The sequence below is a fragment of the Hypanus sabinus genome, chromosome 30, assembly GCF_030144855.1.
Source record: "Hypanus sabinus isolate sHypSab1 chromosome 30, sHypSab1.hap1, whole genome shotgun sequence".
Classification (NCBI taxonomy): domain Eukaryota; kingdom Metazoa; phylum Chordata; class Chondrichthyes; order Myliobatiformes; family Dasyatidae; genus Hypanus; species Hypanus sabinus.
Genome location: NC_082735.1, coordinates 1,233,361 through 1,249,785, shown reverse-complemented (window position 1 = coordinate 1,249,785; position 16,425 = coordinate 1,233,361). Strand labels below are relative to the sequence as shown.

At 43.2% G+C, this 16,425-nt stretch overlaps 1 protein-coding gene across 1 annotated transcript in view; it reads left to right on the top strand.

The window, feature by feature from the left end:
• Positions 1-16,425, top strand: part of LOC132383377 (adhesion G protein-coupled receptor B2-like) — a 1,046,509-nt gene that overhangs the window by 972,365 nt on the left and 57,719 nt on the right. The window contains exon 28 of the mRNA XM_059954264.1: positions 10,285-10,320. Coding sequence (XP_059810247.1) covers positions 10,285-10,320 — 36 coding nt within the window. The remainder of the gene's footprint in view (positions 1-10,284; positions 10,321-16,425) is intronic.

The window sequence follows — 16,425 nt, the reverse complement described above, 5'->3', positions numbered from 1 at the left end:
ACAAGGAAAGTGGATGAAGAGAAGGCACTGGATATTGTCTACATGGATTTTAGTAAGCCCTTTGTCAAGGTCCCACGTGGGAAGTTAGTTAGGAAGATTCAGCTGCTAGGTATACATAGTGAGGTAGTAAATTGGATTAGACATTGGTTCAATGGGAGAAGTCAGAGAGTGGTAGTGGAGGATTGCTTCTCTGAGTGGAGGCCTGAGTGGTGTGCCACAGGGATCAGTGCTGGGTCCATTGTTATTTGTCATCTATATTAATGATCTGGATGATAATGTAAATTGGATCAGCAAATTTGCTGATGATACAAAGATTGGAGGTGTAGTGGACAGTGTGCAAGGTTTTCAAAGCTTGCAGAGGGATTTGGATCAGCTGGAAAAATGGGCTAAAAAATGGCAGATGGAGTTTAATACAGCCAAGTGTAAGGTATTGCATTTTGGAAGGGAAAACCAAGGTAGAACATACAAGGTAAATGGTAGGGCACTGAGGAGTGCAGTAGAACAAAGGGATCTGGGAATACAGATACAACATTCCCTAAAAGTGGCGTCATAGGTAGACAGGGTAGTAAAGAGAGCTTTTGGGATATTGTCCTTTATAAATCAAAGTATTGAGTATAAGAGTTGGAATGTTATGGTGAGGTTGTTTGAGGCCTTGGTGAGGCTGAATTTGGAGTATTGAGACAAACACGCAAAATGCTGGTGGAACACAGCGGGCCAGGCAGCATCTATAGGAAGAAGCACTTGTCAACGTTTCAGTCTCGGACCGAAACGTCGACAGTGCTTCTCATTATAGATGTTGCCTGGTCTGCTGTGTTCCACCAGCATTTTGTGTGTGTTGTTTGAATTTCAAGCATCTGCAGATTTCCTCGTGTTTGGAGTATTGAGTGCAGTTTTGGTCACCAAATTACAGGAAAGATATTAATAAGGTTGAAAGAGTGCAGAGAAGATATACAAGGATGTTGTCGGGACTTGAGAAACTGAGTTACAGAGAAAGGTTGAATAAGTTCGGACTTTATTCCCTGGAGCATAGAAGAATGATGGGAGATTTGATAGAGATATATAAAATTATGATGGGTAAACATAGAATGAATGCAAGCAGGCTTTTTCCACTGAGGTTAGGGGAGAAAAAAACCAGAGGACATGGTTAAGGGTGAAGGGGGAAAAGTTTAAAGGGAACATTAGTGGGGGGGGTGCTTTTTCACACAGAGAGTGGTGGGAGTGTGGAATGAGCTGCCAGATGAAGTGGTAAATGCGGGCTCACTTTTAGCATTTAAGAAAAACTTGGACAGGTACGTGGATGAGAGGTGAATGGAGAGATATGGTCCAGGTGCAGGTCAGTGGGACTAGGCAGAAAAATGGTTCGGCACAGCCAAGAAGGGCCAAAAGGCCTGTTTCTGTGCTGTAATATTCTGTGGTACTATGGTTAGTAAGAGAAGATGGTATGTCCTGGGTTTGGAGGGTTAGTAATGAGAAGATGGCACATCCTGGGTGGGGAGAGTTAGTAACAGAATATGGTATGTCCTGGGTGAGGAGGGTTAGTAACAAGAAAAGGGTATGTCCTGGGTGAGGAGGGTTTCTAAAGAGAAGATCCTGAGTAATGATGGTTAGTAACAAGAAGAGGGTATGTTCTGGGTGGTGAGGGTTAGTAATGGGAAGGGGTATGTCCTGGGTGGGGAGGGTAGTAACGAGATCATGGCATGTCCTGGGTAGAGAGGGTTAGTAACGAGAAGAGGGTATGTCCTCAGTAGGGAGGGTTTGTAATGAAATGATGGCATGTCCTGGGTGGGAAGGGTTAGTAATGAGAATAGGGCATACACTGGGTGGGGAGAGTGGCAGAAGCTGTTACTTAAGTCTGTTCTGGAAGTAAATCTGCACTGAAAGAGTGAGGATGTGAGAGAGCACAGATCAATGTTTCAAAATGCTACTTGCTGTATGGTGTGTGATGTTCTCCTGGTACGAAGAATCAGTGAGAATAAATAACTATCTTTTAAGTATGGTCATTTACTTTGATCGTGATTCACTGCTGAAAGACAGTTTGTGACCCTCATCCTCTTCCAAATGTTGAATATTTGCCTTGCCTCTTTCAAGTCAAGTCAAGTCACTTTTTATTGTCATTTCGACCATAACTGCTGGTACAGTACACAGTAAAAACGAGACAATGTTTTTCAGGATCATGGTGCTAGTCTCTCTTACAAGACAAATGACATACAACCTGGGAGGGCAGGTACCAACCAGGCACCATTGCAGACTCTATCGTCTGTTGATGCTTGTTCCTGCAACCGGAGCCAGTACCAGCGCCAAACACAATGTAGATCGTGGTACTCTTATTCCTCACATCCCAGCTGACACTACTTTTGAAATCTGTGAGTGGTGAACCACACAATAGTACAAGTGACCAAAGGCTTGGTCTAAAAGTGAGGAAATATCTTAAAGAAGGCATGAGGGATGGTCAGTCAGAATTAGGGTTGTGAATTTCAAAGTTGATGGTCCATTTTCAACTGAAGCCACAACCAGCAAGTTGAAGCAATTATCCACGAGGTGATCAAGAGAACTGAAATAGATATTTGCACAGATTTCAGGAATTAGAGGGCTATTGATGAGTGAGACCTTGTTTAGATTTGAAAACAGACAATTTTAAAATGAATCCATTGTGTTGATTAGTTAAACAGAGCTTAGTGTGAGATACACCAAAGGAAGAGTTTCAGATGGTAGCAAAGTGATGCAGCCAGTAGAGCTGCTGCCTCACAGTGCAAAAGAACTAGGTTTAATCACTACCTTGAGTGTTGTCTCTTTGGAGTCAGCAAGTAATTGTGTGGATTTTGTCTGGGTGCTTCATTTTCCTCCCAGCTCCCAAAGGTATGCAGCTGGTAGGAGAATTAGCCACTGTGTATTGCCCCAAGTGTGTAGGTGAGTGGTAGAATCTAGGAGAAGTTAATGGGAATGGGGGGGGGGGTGCAATGCATGAAACCAGCAGTTAGTGTAAATGGGTGTTGATGGTTGGCTTGGACCTGATGGGCTAAAGGGCCTGTATTTGTGCTTCAGCTCTTCCATTTTGACTAGTTCTAGCCCAGGTAGGAAAGTTTTGCATCCTTCCATACAGAAAATTTGTGATGTTCTCCTGCGAATCTCTGCCTGTGATGGAAATCAGAGTCCAGCACTTGTGTCTGATGTCAGATATGGAAATAATGTAGCCCACTCACCCATTGGTTGAGCGTGATTTGAGCTTTGATGCAGCTGATGTTAGGCAGGGAGAGGATGTGATAATCCTTGCCGATCCTCCTCGTGGATTTGGAAGAGGTCACGGAGATAATGTTGGTACATCTTTTCCCATTCTCTGAGGTGTCTAGTGTAGGGATGTTCAAATCTAAAGATACAAAAATCACTATTGCTCAGGAAGGCATGAGCTTAGTACTGGTTGGAAGTCCTGTACTAAGCTCATGCCTTCCTTTTGAAGACCCTTTTGGTGAGTCAGCCTGAAGCTGTGTTTATACACTGAAGCAGTGGTCAGTTTTGTCAGCTACGCCTGCCTTCACTGAGAAATAGCTGCCCAAGTATGGGGAGTGCCTTTCTCTGAGTATCATGATGAATCTTGATGTCAGGGATCAGTCGGGGCAGTGTGGTGGATGTTTAGTGTGAGGCCCATTCCTTAAGACTGTTCAGTGAAAGAGAAGGTGGGGATTTGGTCCTCATAGAGTATATATCAATATAAAGAGATTGCTGAGGCTCACGTGGTTTTCAATGCAGCATAGAGATTATGCTTACCTTGTAGATTAATGACATTCTAGATAGGACCTTGTTGAAGGCGATATTTCAGTGAGGAAGATTGAAAAGCTAGTGCAGTGGTGCTGTCTTGCATATCACCAGTCACCACTGCAATAGTTTATTTGGGTGAACCCTGTTTGTTAAAATCAAGCGATTGTCAGAAGAAGCCAGATCTCCTGGAGGAATCCCACACAGAGACTTCACACAGCATTGCAGGTCAAGTTTAAACCCAAGAGACTGGCTTACTCACACAAGATAAGTCTCTCCAGTTGTGGTGGGCAGAGCTGGCGCATTGATTAGTACTGGGAGTTCAGCTATTGATCACAACAGTGGATCAATTTGAGGGGATCAAATGTTTTCAAGTTTTCAGATGATATAAAGCTAAGAGGAAGATACAGAGAAGCTTCAGGGAGATTTCAACAATTTTAATAAATGGGCATAACAGAAGGAAAAATGGAAAAATGTAAAGTTAGAAACATAGAAACACAGAAAATCTTCAGCACAATACAGGCCCATCGGCCCACAATGCTGTGCAGAACATGTGCTTACTTTAGAAATTACCCAGGTTTACCCATAACCCTCTATTTTTCTAAGCTCCAGGTACCATGTAAAGTTGCCTAGAATGGTGTAAAAAACGGGTGAAGTATGGTAAAACACAATCCCTTGACATTTCAGAAAATTGTCTTTGTGCACACTTGAGAACAAGGAGGGTAGTCCTACACAATGGAACTGATTATCCAATAAGATGAGCAGGGCAATAGCAGATGGAATTTAATTCTGATTAATGTGAGGTGGTGCATTTTTGGAGGTCTAATCGGGGTAGAATATACATAAACTTAGTGGCCACTTTAGTAGGTACCTCCTGCAACTAATAAAGTGGTTACTGAGTGTATGTTCATGGTCTGCTGCTGCTGTAGCCCATTCACTTCGATGTTTGATGTGTTGTACCTTCAAAGATGGTCTTCTGCACACTATGGTTATAATGCATGTTTGCTTGTGTTAGTCTCCTTCCTTTCAGCTGGAACCAGTCTGGCCATTCTCTGCTGACCTCTCTCAAAAACAAGACATTTTTTTCATACCACTCTCTGTAAACTAGAGTTTTTGTGTGTGCAAATCCCAGGAGATCAGCTGTTTCTGAGATACTCAAACCACTCTATCTGGCACCAACAATCATTCCACAGTCAGTCACTTAGATCACATTTCTTCCCCATTCTGATGTTGGGTCTGAGCCACAAATGAATCTCTTGACCATGTCTGCATGCCTTTTTGCATTGAATTGCTGCCTCATGTTCGTCTGATTAGATATTTGCATTAACGAGCAAGTATACAGGTGTACCTAATAAGTGATAGGGCTGAGGATGGGGCAGTTGATGCCCAACTAGACACAATGTGTAGTGAGGAAGGAAAGGCAAATGATAGGAAAAATTGCAGTCAATGGGATGAGTTAAAGTGTAACGGGGGACCAACATTAAAAAAGGCAATGAATACTGAAGGGTTTATATTTGAATGCACACAATGTAGGGAATAAGGCAGATAATCTTATCAGTTAGATATTGGCAGGTATGATGTTGTGGACATCTCTGGGTTGATCATATTTGGTAGTGTATCATCTCAGAATAAAAAAAAATTATATCAAAAGGACCAGCAGGTAGGCAGAGGTGATGGTGTGTCTGTATTGGTAAAAAATGAAATCAAATCCCTGGAAAGAGGTGACATAGGACTGGAAGATAGAGAATCTTTGTGGGTAGAGTTCAGAAACTGCAAAGGTAAAAAGACCCTGATGGGGGTTATATGCAAGCCTCCAATTAGTGGCCAGGATGTGGGCTACAAATTACAATGGGAGATGTAAAAGTCATGTAAAAAGGGCAATGTTGTGATAATCAAGGGGCATTTCAATATGTGGGTAAATTGGAAGATCCATTTGGTGCTGTATCCTGAGAAATTTAATTTATAGAAGGCCTACAAAATGGCTTTTTAGAACAGCTTGGGTTTGAGCCTACTAGGGGAATGGCAATTCTGAATTGGGTGTCATGTAATGAACTGCATTTCTTATCCCTGCTCTTCTCCTCCCCCTCCAGCTGATTGCCCTACTCTTTCCCTTTATTCCATGGTCTCCTCTCCTTTGCTATCAGATTCCTTCTGTCAGTCCTTTACCTCCTCCACCTATCTTTCAGCTTCTTACTTCATCCTACCCCCTCCCTCACTTAACCAACCACCTACCCCTCATAAATCACCTGCCAGCTAGAACTCCTTCCCCTCCCTTTATCCTGACCTCTGTCCCCTTCCTTTCCAATCATAGTAAAGTATCTCAGACCAAAAAGTTGTGCCGAACATGTCCCTATCTTAGAAATTACTAGTCGTACCCATATCCCTCTATTTTTCTAAGCTCAATGTACCTATCCAAAAGTCTCTTAAAAGACCCTATTGTATCCGTTTCCACCACCGTTGCCGGCAGCCCATTCCACGCACTCACCACTCTCAGTGAAAAACTTACCCCTGACCTCTCCTCTGTAACTACTCCCCAGCACCTTAAACCTATGTCCTCTTGTGGCAACCATTTCAGCCCTGGGAAAAAGCCTCTGACTATCCACACGATCAATGCCTCTCATCATCTTATACACCTCTATCAGGTCACCTCTCATCCTCCATGATTCCAAGGCGTAAAGGCCGAGGTCACTCAACTTATTCTCATAAGGCATGCTCCCCAATCCAGGCAACATCCTTGTAAATCTCCTCTGCACCCTTTGTATGGCTTCCACTTCCTTCCTGTAGTGAAGTGACCAGAACTGAGCACAGTACTCCCAAGAGGGGTCTGACCAGGGTCCTTTATAGCTGCAACATTACCTCTCGGCTCCTAAAGTCAATTCCATGATTGATGAAGGCCTCTACACCATACGCATCTGCAGTATCTCTTGTGTCTATGACTGGGCAATCATTCCTCCTTTTGACATTGTGATGGAAGGGTGCTAATGTGCAAGCAACTGGGCCTACGACACAATCCTAAGGAAGTTGTGTAGGGATATCCTAGGACTGGCCTACGACACAATCCTAAGGAAGTCGTGTAGGGATATCCTGGGACTGGGCCTACGACACAATCGTAAGGAAGTTGTGTAGGGATATCCTGGGACTGGGCCTACGACACAATCGTAAGGAAGTTGTGTAGGGATATCCTGGGACTGGCCTACGACACAATCCTAAGGAAGTCGTGTAGGGATATCCTGGGACTGGGCCTACGACACAATCCTAAGGAAGTTGTGTAGGGATATCCTGGGACTGGGCCTATGACACAATCCTAAGGAAGTCGTGTAGGGATATCCTGGGACTGGGCCTAGCACACAATCGTAAGGAAGTTGTGTAGGGATACCCTGGGACTGGGCCTAGCACACAATCGTAAGGAAGTTGTGTAGGGATACCCAGGGACTGGGACAACCAGCTACTAACTACCTCAGCCATCTTCCTTTGTATTGGTACAAATGGAGTGTTTTCCCTTTAACTCACATTGATTTCACTTTTTCCATTGTGCCTTTGATACATGTTCAGTTAAGTCCTGCTGTAATATCAAGTACAGTCACTCTCATTTCACCTCTAGAATTTTGCTTTTTAGCTCATTGTTGAACCAACGGTGATGATGTCTGGAGCAGAGTATTCCTGACAAAACCCACTCTGGGCATTGGGCCAGAGCAAGTGTTTCTTGTTAACTCTGTCAATGATAGCTTTTATTATTTTGCCAATGACCGAACATGGTGCGATTGCAGAGTAGTATCAGAATGAGGTTTATTATCAGTGACATATGACTTAAAATTTGTTGATTTGCAGCAACAATATGGTGCCAAGACATAAAATTATATAAATTGAAAAATAAATAAATGGTGCTGAAAAAAGGAATTATAAGGAAACATTCAGAAATCTGAATTGTTGAGTATGTGCTATAAGAAGAGGGCATGTCCCGGATGGTAGGGCTCCTTACCATTGACTGCTGCCTTTTCAACATGTCCTCAAGAGTGAGCAGGTTTGTGCCCGTGACAGCACAAGCTGAGATTACAACCCTTTGCAACTTCTTACAATCCTGCGTATTAGGGTTTTCAGATGCAACCACTCAGAATGCTGTTCCCCCATACATCTCAAATTTGCTCAAATCTCCTCAAACTTCTAACAAAGTTAACTCACTGGCATGCCTTCTTCATGCTTACATAGTGCAGAATTGGACAGATGCTCAGAAATCTTTGTATCACACTTTCCACTGCTGACCCCTCAATGAGGACTGGTGTGTGTTCACCCACTTTCCCCTGCTCAAGTACACAATCAAACCCTTGGTCTCAATGGAATTCAGTGCAATATTGTCATTGTGATATCACGCAACCAGCCAATCTATCTCACTTCTGTAATCCTTCTCATTATCATGTGAGATTTTACCATCAACAGCAAATTTAGTTGGCTTTTGAACTGTGATTAGCCACATAGTCGTGAGCGTAGAGAGAGCAGAGCAGTGGGCCAGTGAGGACTGTAAGCAAAGAGGAGATATTATCACTAACCCATACTGACTGTGGTCTCCCAATGAGGAAATGAAGAATCCAGTTACAGATGGAGGTATAGATACCAGTTTAGAAGCTTGGAATGACATCCTGAGGGAATGTCAAGCTGTAATCACTAAACAGAGGCCTGGCATATGTTTTGCTTTTGCCTAGATGCTCTGGATCAGAGTAGAGAGCCAGGAAATTGTATCTGCTGTTGTCCCTTGTGGAAGTAAGCAAACTGCACCGGTCCATGTCATTGTTCAGCCAATGAGAGGTTGAAGATGTCCAGTTGTACAGCACAGATTTTCAGTAGCTAGCCAGGTACTCTGTAGGGGCCAAATGGCTTGAGAAGGTTCACCCTCTTCGAGGATGTTCTGACATTGCCCTCTATAACAGAGACCACAAGGTTGTATGTTGTAGAGATTTTCATTATTGTCCCTTTCAAAACATTCATAAAAGGCACTGGTCTCACCAGGCAGTGAAGCATTACTGCCACTAACACTGTTAGGTTTTGCCTTATAGGGAGAAATGCCAAACCCTGCCACAACTGTCATGTATCCAATTGTTTCTGTAACTCCACATGGAGTTGCCTCTTTATTCTCATGATGGCCTTCTGTACATGATACCTGGACTTCTTGTAGGATTCTGAATTGCCAGCTTTGAACAGCAGAGAATTAGCTCATAGCTAATGCAAATCTTCTGCTTCTGCTTCTGCTTTGGTCGAATTCAGTTTGTTCTCGAAAGCACAGGTCTCGATGAAGCCAGTAACAGCTGTGGCATATTCATTCAGATTGGAAATTAATCCCAAACATAGGATGGACCAAGTGGCCTAATTCTGCTCCTATGTCTTCTGGCCTAATATAGTACATTCAATTGATTCAAAACAGTGCTGAAAGTGCTCCTCCACCTCCCTTGATCCCAGTCCTCACAACCGGTGCTGTGATCCTTAGTCCTTGCCTGTAAATTGGGATGATCAGACTTGCCAAGTATAAGTGAGGAATGCTGTGGTAAGTGTCCTTTATGGTGGTGTAACAGTGATTGAAGTCTGGCTCCAGGGATGACATGTCAGCTGTAGTTTGTCAGAGATTTCATCAAGCTAGCATGGTTGCAATGATCGGGAAGGTGACAGGGTGTGCTGTCTTGTGACTGTTGACCACAGTGCTTAGCTTCTCCAGTTACAGCTTGACATTTGCCAGCGGTGGATGTACACCACTATCAGGAGATGACAGAGAACTCCCTCAGCAGATAGATCAGAGGAAATTGACTGCCAAATGTTCCAGATTCAATATAAGTTTTAATTCCTGTACCGCTGAGCTGAAAAAGAAGTTTAGTTCTGGGCTATATATCTCAATAGCTCATTCTCTGGCTGCCATGGGTTACCTGTACTCCAGCTCCTTATACCAAACTGAATTCCTTGTGTTTACAGAGCAGAGGGTCACGTCCCGTTATGCTGATGCATAAATTGGCAATCACAGTATTTAGAATTGATACCCAACCTCAACAACTTTTCAGGGGAGAGAGCTCCAAATTTTTATTATTCCTTGTATGAAAATTGCTTCCTGACACCATTTTTGAGCAGGCCTACCTGTGTTTTTAAAACTATAGACCCTTGGTCTTCATTTCCATTACCAAAGGAAATTATTTCTCACTTCATGTTACCTATTTACCTAAAATTCGCAAATTAGGTCACTCTTTTTATGATCATGGGAAATGTAACATGATCTATGTCATCTGTCCTCATATTTGCAAAAGTTACTAATTGTAATTCAGTATCTTTGATGTATTTTCTCCTGCGGACTCTGGCATGGTGATGTTTTTGTAGTCCAAACTCGCTGAGATAGATTCGATTCGATTGTACTATAAAATACTGTACACCGCTCTGAATGTCACCTGATTTCCCTGTGTGCGTATTGACCTTCTGACAAGCTGATAACCTGTTAGAAATGAGATGGAGCATGTTTTTTTCAAGCACATGATGAGTAAGATTTTGTTTCTGTTCTTTTCACAGAGGAAAAGACTGAGGTATTCTGACCTTGATGTTGAGGTAAGAATTTTTATATGTTAACTACAACTTGCAAAATGGTAATGTTCTCACACATTTAATAAGACCTTTCTGTGTTATTCTGAGATAGCACTCACTTAGTATTAAATATGATCATAGAGTCACAACTATTAACTGATCAAGGACTTTCAATGAGGTTCTCATAAAGCTGTAATGCAATTTAAGAAGGGTGGGAGGCAGCAGAAAGGAAACAATAGACCTGTTAGCCTGACATCAGTGGTTGGGAAGTTGTTGGAATCAATTATTAGGGATGAGATTACAGAGTACCTGGAGGCAAAAGGCAAATAGGCCAAAGCCAGCATGGTTTCCTGAAAGGAAAATCCTGCCTGACTAACTTGCAATTTTTTGAGGAAATTCCAAGCAGGGTAGACAAAGGAGATGCAGGAGGTGTGGTGTACTTGGATTTCCAGAAGGCCTTTGACAAGGTGCCGCACATGAGGCTGCTTTGCAGGATAAGAGCCCATGGGATTACAGGGAAGTTACTAAAGTGGGTGGAGCATTGACTGGTGGGCAGAAAACAGAGAGTGGGAATAAAGGGATCCTATTCTGGCTGGCTGCCGGTTACCAGTGGCGTTCCACGGGTCGGTGTTGGGACCGCTGCTTTTTACGCTGTATGTCAATGATTTGGACTATGGGATTAATGGATTTGTGGCTAAATTTCCTAGTGATACAAAGATAGGTGGAGGAGCAGGTAGTGTTGAGGAAACAGGGAGCCTGCAGAGAGACTTAGATAGTGTAAGTGAATGGGCAAAGAAATGACAAATGAAATACAATGTTGGAAAGTGTATGGTCATGCACTTTGGTGGAAGAAATAAATGGGCAGACTATAATTTAGATGGGGAGAGAATTCAAAATGCAGAGATGCAAAGGGACTTGGAAGTCCTTGTGCTGGATACCCTAAAGTTTAACCTCCAGATGGAGTCAGTTGTGAAGAAGGTGAATGCAATGTTGGCATTCATTTCTAGAGGTCTAGAATATAAGACCAGGGATGTGATGTTGAGACTCTATAAGGCATTTCTGAGACTGTGGCGACCCACTTCCCAGCGTACTCGAACCGGCTCACAAAGCGGCGCGCGCCGGCATTGAGGCAGGGCCCAAAGAGGGCGCCAAGCCTGCTTCACCAGCAAGGGGAAAAGTCCACACGCAGGACAGGACTGTGAATACAGCATTCCCGCCCGGGGAGGGCGGGATCAGGAAGGCTTTAAAGCGAGGCCACGAAGTTTGAATAAACCTCTTGTGTAACTGCAGCTCACCGACTCCGTGTTGTTATTTCAGCGCTGCGTGTAGCACACTGCTACAAGACCACACTTGGAGTATTGTGTGCAGTTTTGGGCTCCTTATTTTAGAAAGGATATACTGACAGTGGAGAGGGTTCAGGGAAGATTCACAAGAATGATTCCAGGAATGAAAGGATTAGCTTAACAGAAATGTCTGTCAGCCCTAAGGCTGTATTCCCTGGAGTTCAGGAGAATGAGGGAGGGATCTCATAGAAACATTCTGAATGTTAAAAGGCCTGAACAGATTAGATATGGCAAAGTTATTTCCCATGGTAGGGAAGTCTAGGGCAAGAGGACATGACTTCAGGATTGAAGGACATCCATTTAGAACAGAGATACGAAGAAATTAGTCAGAGGGTGATAAATCTGTGCAATTTGTTACCACGAGCGGTTGTGGAGGCCAAGTAATTGGGTGTATTTAAGGCAAAGATAGATAGGTTCTTGATTAGCCAGGTCATCAAAGGGTATGGGAAGATGGCAGGGGAGTGGGAATGACTGGAAGAATTGGATCAGCCCCTGATTGAATGGCAGAGCAGACTCGATGGGCTGAATGGCTTACTTCTTCTATATCTATGGTCTGATGGTTTTATTTCTGAGCATCTGTCAAGCTGCCAAAAATAAATGAAATGAAATGAATGAAATATCTTTATTATCATTCCATAGAACAATTTTCATGCACCAATACAGCGAAAATGAGTTTGCAACTCTCGAAAATGGTGGCTTTTAACTCAGAATGTATCTGTGATTTTGCACACAGTGTATGGAATAAGGTAGATGATCTTGTAGTAATGCTGTTAGAGATTGGGAGGTATCTGAGTCTTGGCTGAAAGAAGATCATAGTTGGGAGCTTAACATTTAAGAATACACATTATTTTGAAAGGACTGCCTGTCCGATAGGCAGAGGGTGTAATGTATCTCTATTGATAAAAAATGTACTAAAATCCTTAGGAAGAGGTGACAGGATCAGAAGGTATTGAATCGGGTGAGTAGACCTCAGGAACTACAAGGGGAAAAAGACCCTGATGGAAGTCATATACAGGCCCCCAAGCAGAGGTAAAGAGGTGGTCTACAAATCACAACAGGATAGAAAATGCATGTCAAAAGGGCAAAGTTATGATAGACATGAGGGATTTTCAGCTAGATTGGGAAAATCAGGTTGGTGCTGGATTCCAAGAGGGAGAATTTCTACAATGCCTTTGAAATGGTTTTTTAGAGCAGCTCATGGCTGAGGATTAGCAATTCTGGATTATGTGCTGTGCAATGAGCTGAAATTGATTAGAGAGCTTAAGATAAAGGAACCCTTAAGGACTGAGTGATCATAATATGCCAGAATTCACCCTGCAATATGAGAAGGAGAAGCTAAAGTCACATGTGTCAGTATTATAGTGGTGTAAAGGGAATTACAGAGGCATGAGAAAGGATCTGGCCACAGTGGATTGGAAAGGAACAATAGCAAGGGTGACAACACAGCAGCAATGGTTGGAGTTTCTGGGAGCTATTTGGAAGATACAGGATAAATAGATCACAAAATGAAAGAAGGCAGGATGACACAACCGTGGCTGGCAAAGGAAGTCAAAGCCAACATAAAAGCCAAAGAGAGGGCATATAGTAGAGCAAAAATTGGTGGGAAGTTAGAGGATTGGGACACTTTTAGAAATCAACAGAAGGCAATGAAAAATGTCAAAAAAAAGGGACAGATGGAATACGAAGGTAAGCTAGCCAATAATATTAAAGAGGATAGCAAAAGATTTTTCAGATATATACAAGAGAGATGAGATTTGATATTGGACTGCTGAAAAATGATGCTGGAAGGTAGAAATGGGGTACAAGGAAATGACAGGTGAAATGAATAAGTTTTTTTGCATCAGTCTTCACTGTGGACAGCACCAGCAGTATGTCAGAAGTTCAACAGTATCAAAGGACAGAAGTGTGTGAAGGTAGAAAATGTCATGTGCCAGCATTCTGATCTATTCTGTCCACAAGAGTGTGGACAGAGCACAGCTCTGGCACAGCTTCACCTTGGTTTCTAGTTTTTCTGAGTCTACACTGGATGTCATCCTTGGTCCCACGATCCTACCGAATGATACCACCCAGGTAAGTGAATCTGCTGGTCAATGCCACATGGGAGCAGGAAGAGGCTCAACATTGAGGATCATGGTCTCAGTCTTCCTTTGGCTGACTCTTGAGTCCAACCTGTCCACCAAAGGTACGCAGGCAACACACACAAAATGCTGGATAAAGCAGCATCCATGGAAAAAAGTCTAGTCGACATTTCGGTCCAAAGCCCTTCAGCTGGAGAAAAAAGAGATGAGGAGTAGATTTATAAGGTTGAGGGAAGAGGAGAGAGAAACACAAGCTAATAGGTGAAACCAGGAGAGGGAGGGATGAAGTAAAGAGCTGGAAAGTTGATTGGTGAAAGAGATACAGGGCTGGAGATGTGGGTCTGATAGGAGAGGACAGAAGGCCATAAAAGAAAGTAAAGGGAGGAGCATCAGAGGGAGGTGATCGGCAGACAAAGAGACAGGGAGAGAGGGAAAAGAGGATGGGGAATGGTGAAGGAGAGGGGTAGCATTACAGGAAGTTAGAGAAATTGATGTTCATGCCATCAGGTTAGAGACTACCCAGACTGCCATCCTTTTTACCTACCACTGGAGTTCTCCAGGGTCATTTTGGTAGCAGTAAACACTCCACTCCAGGCCAATGTCAATCAGGCTTTAGATGATCTGAGCAATGGGATCAACATGCACGAAACCGTGCACCCAAACACCTTCACCATCATTTTGAGAGATTTTAGCCAGGCCAGTCTGAAAAAAGTCACTAAGCAATTATCATCAACATATCACTTGCAATACCAGAGGAAACAACACACTGGACCATCGCTACACCACCATCATGAATGTCTACCTTGCTATTCCACATCCTCACTTTGGGAAGTCTGATCACCTGGCTGTACGTCTACTCCATGAGTATAGGCAGAAACTGAAGACTGCAGCACCAGTAGTGAGGACCAAGAAGGTATGGACAAGGAAGGCACAGAAGCGCTTACAGGACTACTTTGAATAGGTGGACTGGACCGTATTCAGGAATTCATCTTTGAAACTGGAGGAGCGTGCTGCAGTTGTTACCAATGTCATTAAAACCTGTGTGGATGAGTGTGTGCCTACTGTTACGTACCCCGTAATGGGTTAAAAGAACCAACAGAACATGACCATGGAACTCACCTGGAGTCTGAGTCTTTTGATATCAAACTCTATTTTATTAGTAACTTCGTAATAAAATAATATAAAACAAGATAAGGCAAACAGGTTAGCAGAGTTTATGCATATATAGGTGTGTAAATATAAAAACCCCAAACTTCTTCAAGTTTAGGTGGTAAATGATACAGTCTTATGATGGTATGTGGGAAAGTTCAGTTCAATGCATGAGGTTGCTGTTGTTGGTAAGAGAGAGAGAGATTTGTAATCCAAAGGCGAATGTTGTGAGAAGGCAATTACATCGATATTCCACAGATTCCACGACAGCAATACAAAATAACAACAGCAGTAGGTTTTATCTCTGAAGTTGTTCCACTCCAAACACAAAGTATCACCGACAGTGGTCTTCAATGAATATCCTTTTCGGGTACTACACCCGAATTCAGCTACGGCACATCTCAAAATGGTGGCCACAGGATTCTCAAACTGAATCCACGTATTGATTATCACCAACAGTAGCTCATCACAAAGGGGACCCTCTTCAAGGGAACCACCACCCAGGCGAGGGTCAACACACCAGTAGATTCCACAAGGTTACCCCAATCACACACAATGTGATAGCCATTTATCCAGTTCCACAACATAAGAAATAACTCCAACAATGATTTGCCACAGGGGGCTTCGGATAAGGCAGATGACGAACAAGCAAAGATAGGATGCAGTCAGACTGATAAGGGGGCAGGCTGATCGAAATAAACTGCTGCCGGCAGAGTGCATATCAGTGCATTGCGATGCAGAATTAAAAAGTGAACTACCACACCCCAGACAAAGGGTAAACACACACGTGGTATTCACAAAGCTTTTCCCCTCACCAGAGAACCCACTCCTGTGGATTAACTAAGTGATAATCACACTTCTGTAGCCGAATGGAAACAAACTCACCCTCATGGGTTACTTAGAGAGAGAGTCCAAACAGTGATCTCTTTGTCACTAGGTTTCTTCTGTTCCAAACCTTCCTCTCCCCTCTTCACTTCTTGCAAACTTGTTTCAGTTGCAGCAAGCTTCTGAGAGTCATTTCTCAATACTCACGATCGATCTTGACTCACCCCTTTTGGGCTACTGAAAATTTAAACCAGCGACCACTCTCTGGTGTCTTCCATTGACCGAGTCCATCTTGACTCTAACTGTGTATCTGCGTGTTTGTAAGAGGATCATCCGACCTTGCTTATTCAAAACAAGCCGCCACTTGTATAAACAATCACTGCTCACCATAGCAACCCAGCAATTCTGCAGTCAGTAGAAATCCAAAAATCAGTCTCATTCTCCCGGCATATGCTGACGATACTAAACTGGGTGGCAGTGTGACATGCGAAGAGGACGTTAGGAGAATACAGGGAGACTTGGATAAGCTGGGTGAGTGGGCAGATACTTGGCAGATGTCATTCAATGTGAATAAATGTGAAGTTATCCACTTTGGAAGCAGGAACAAGAGGGCAGAGTATTGTCTGAACGGTGTAGAGTTAGGCAAGGGAGAAATGCAAAGAGACCTAGGAGTCCTAGTTCATCAGTCAATGAAGGTGAATGAGCAAGTGCAACAGGCAGTGAAGAGGGCAAAT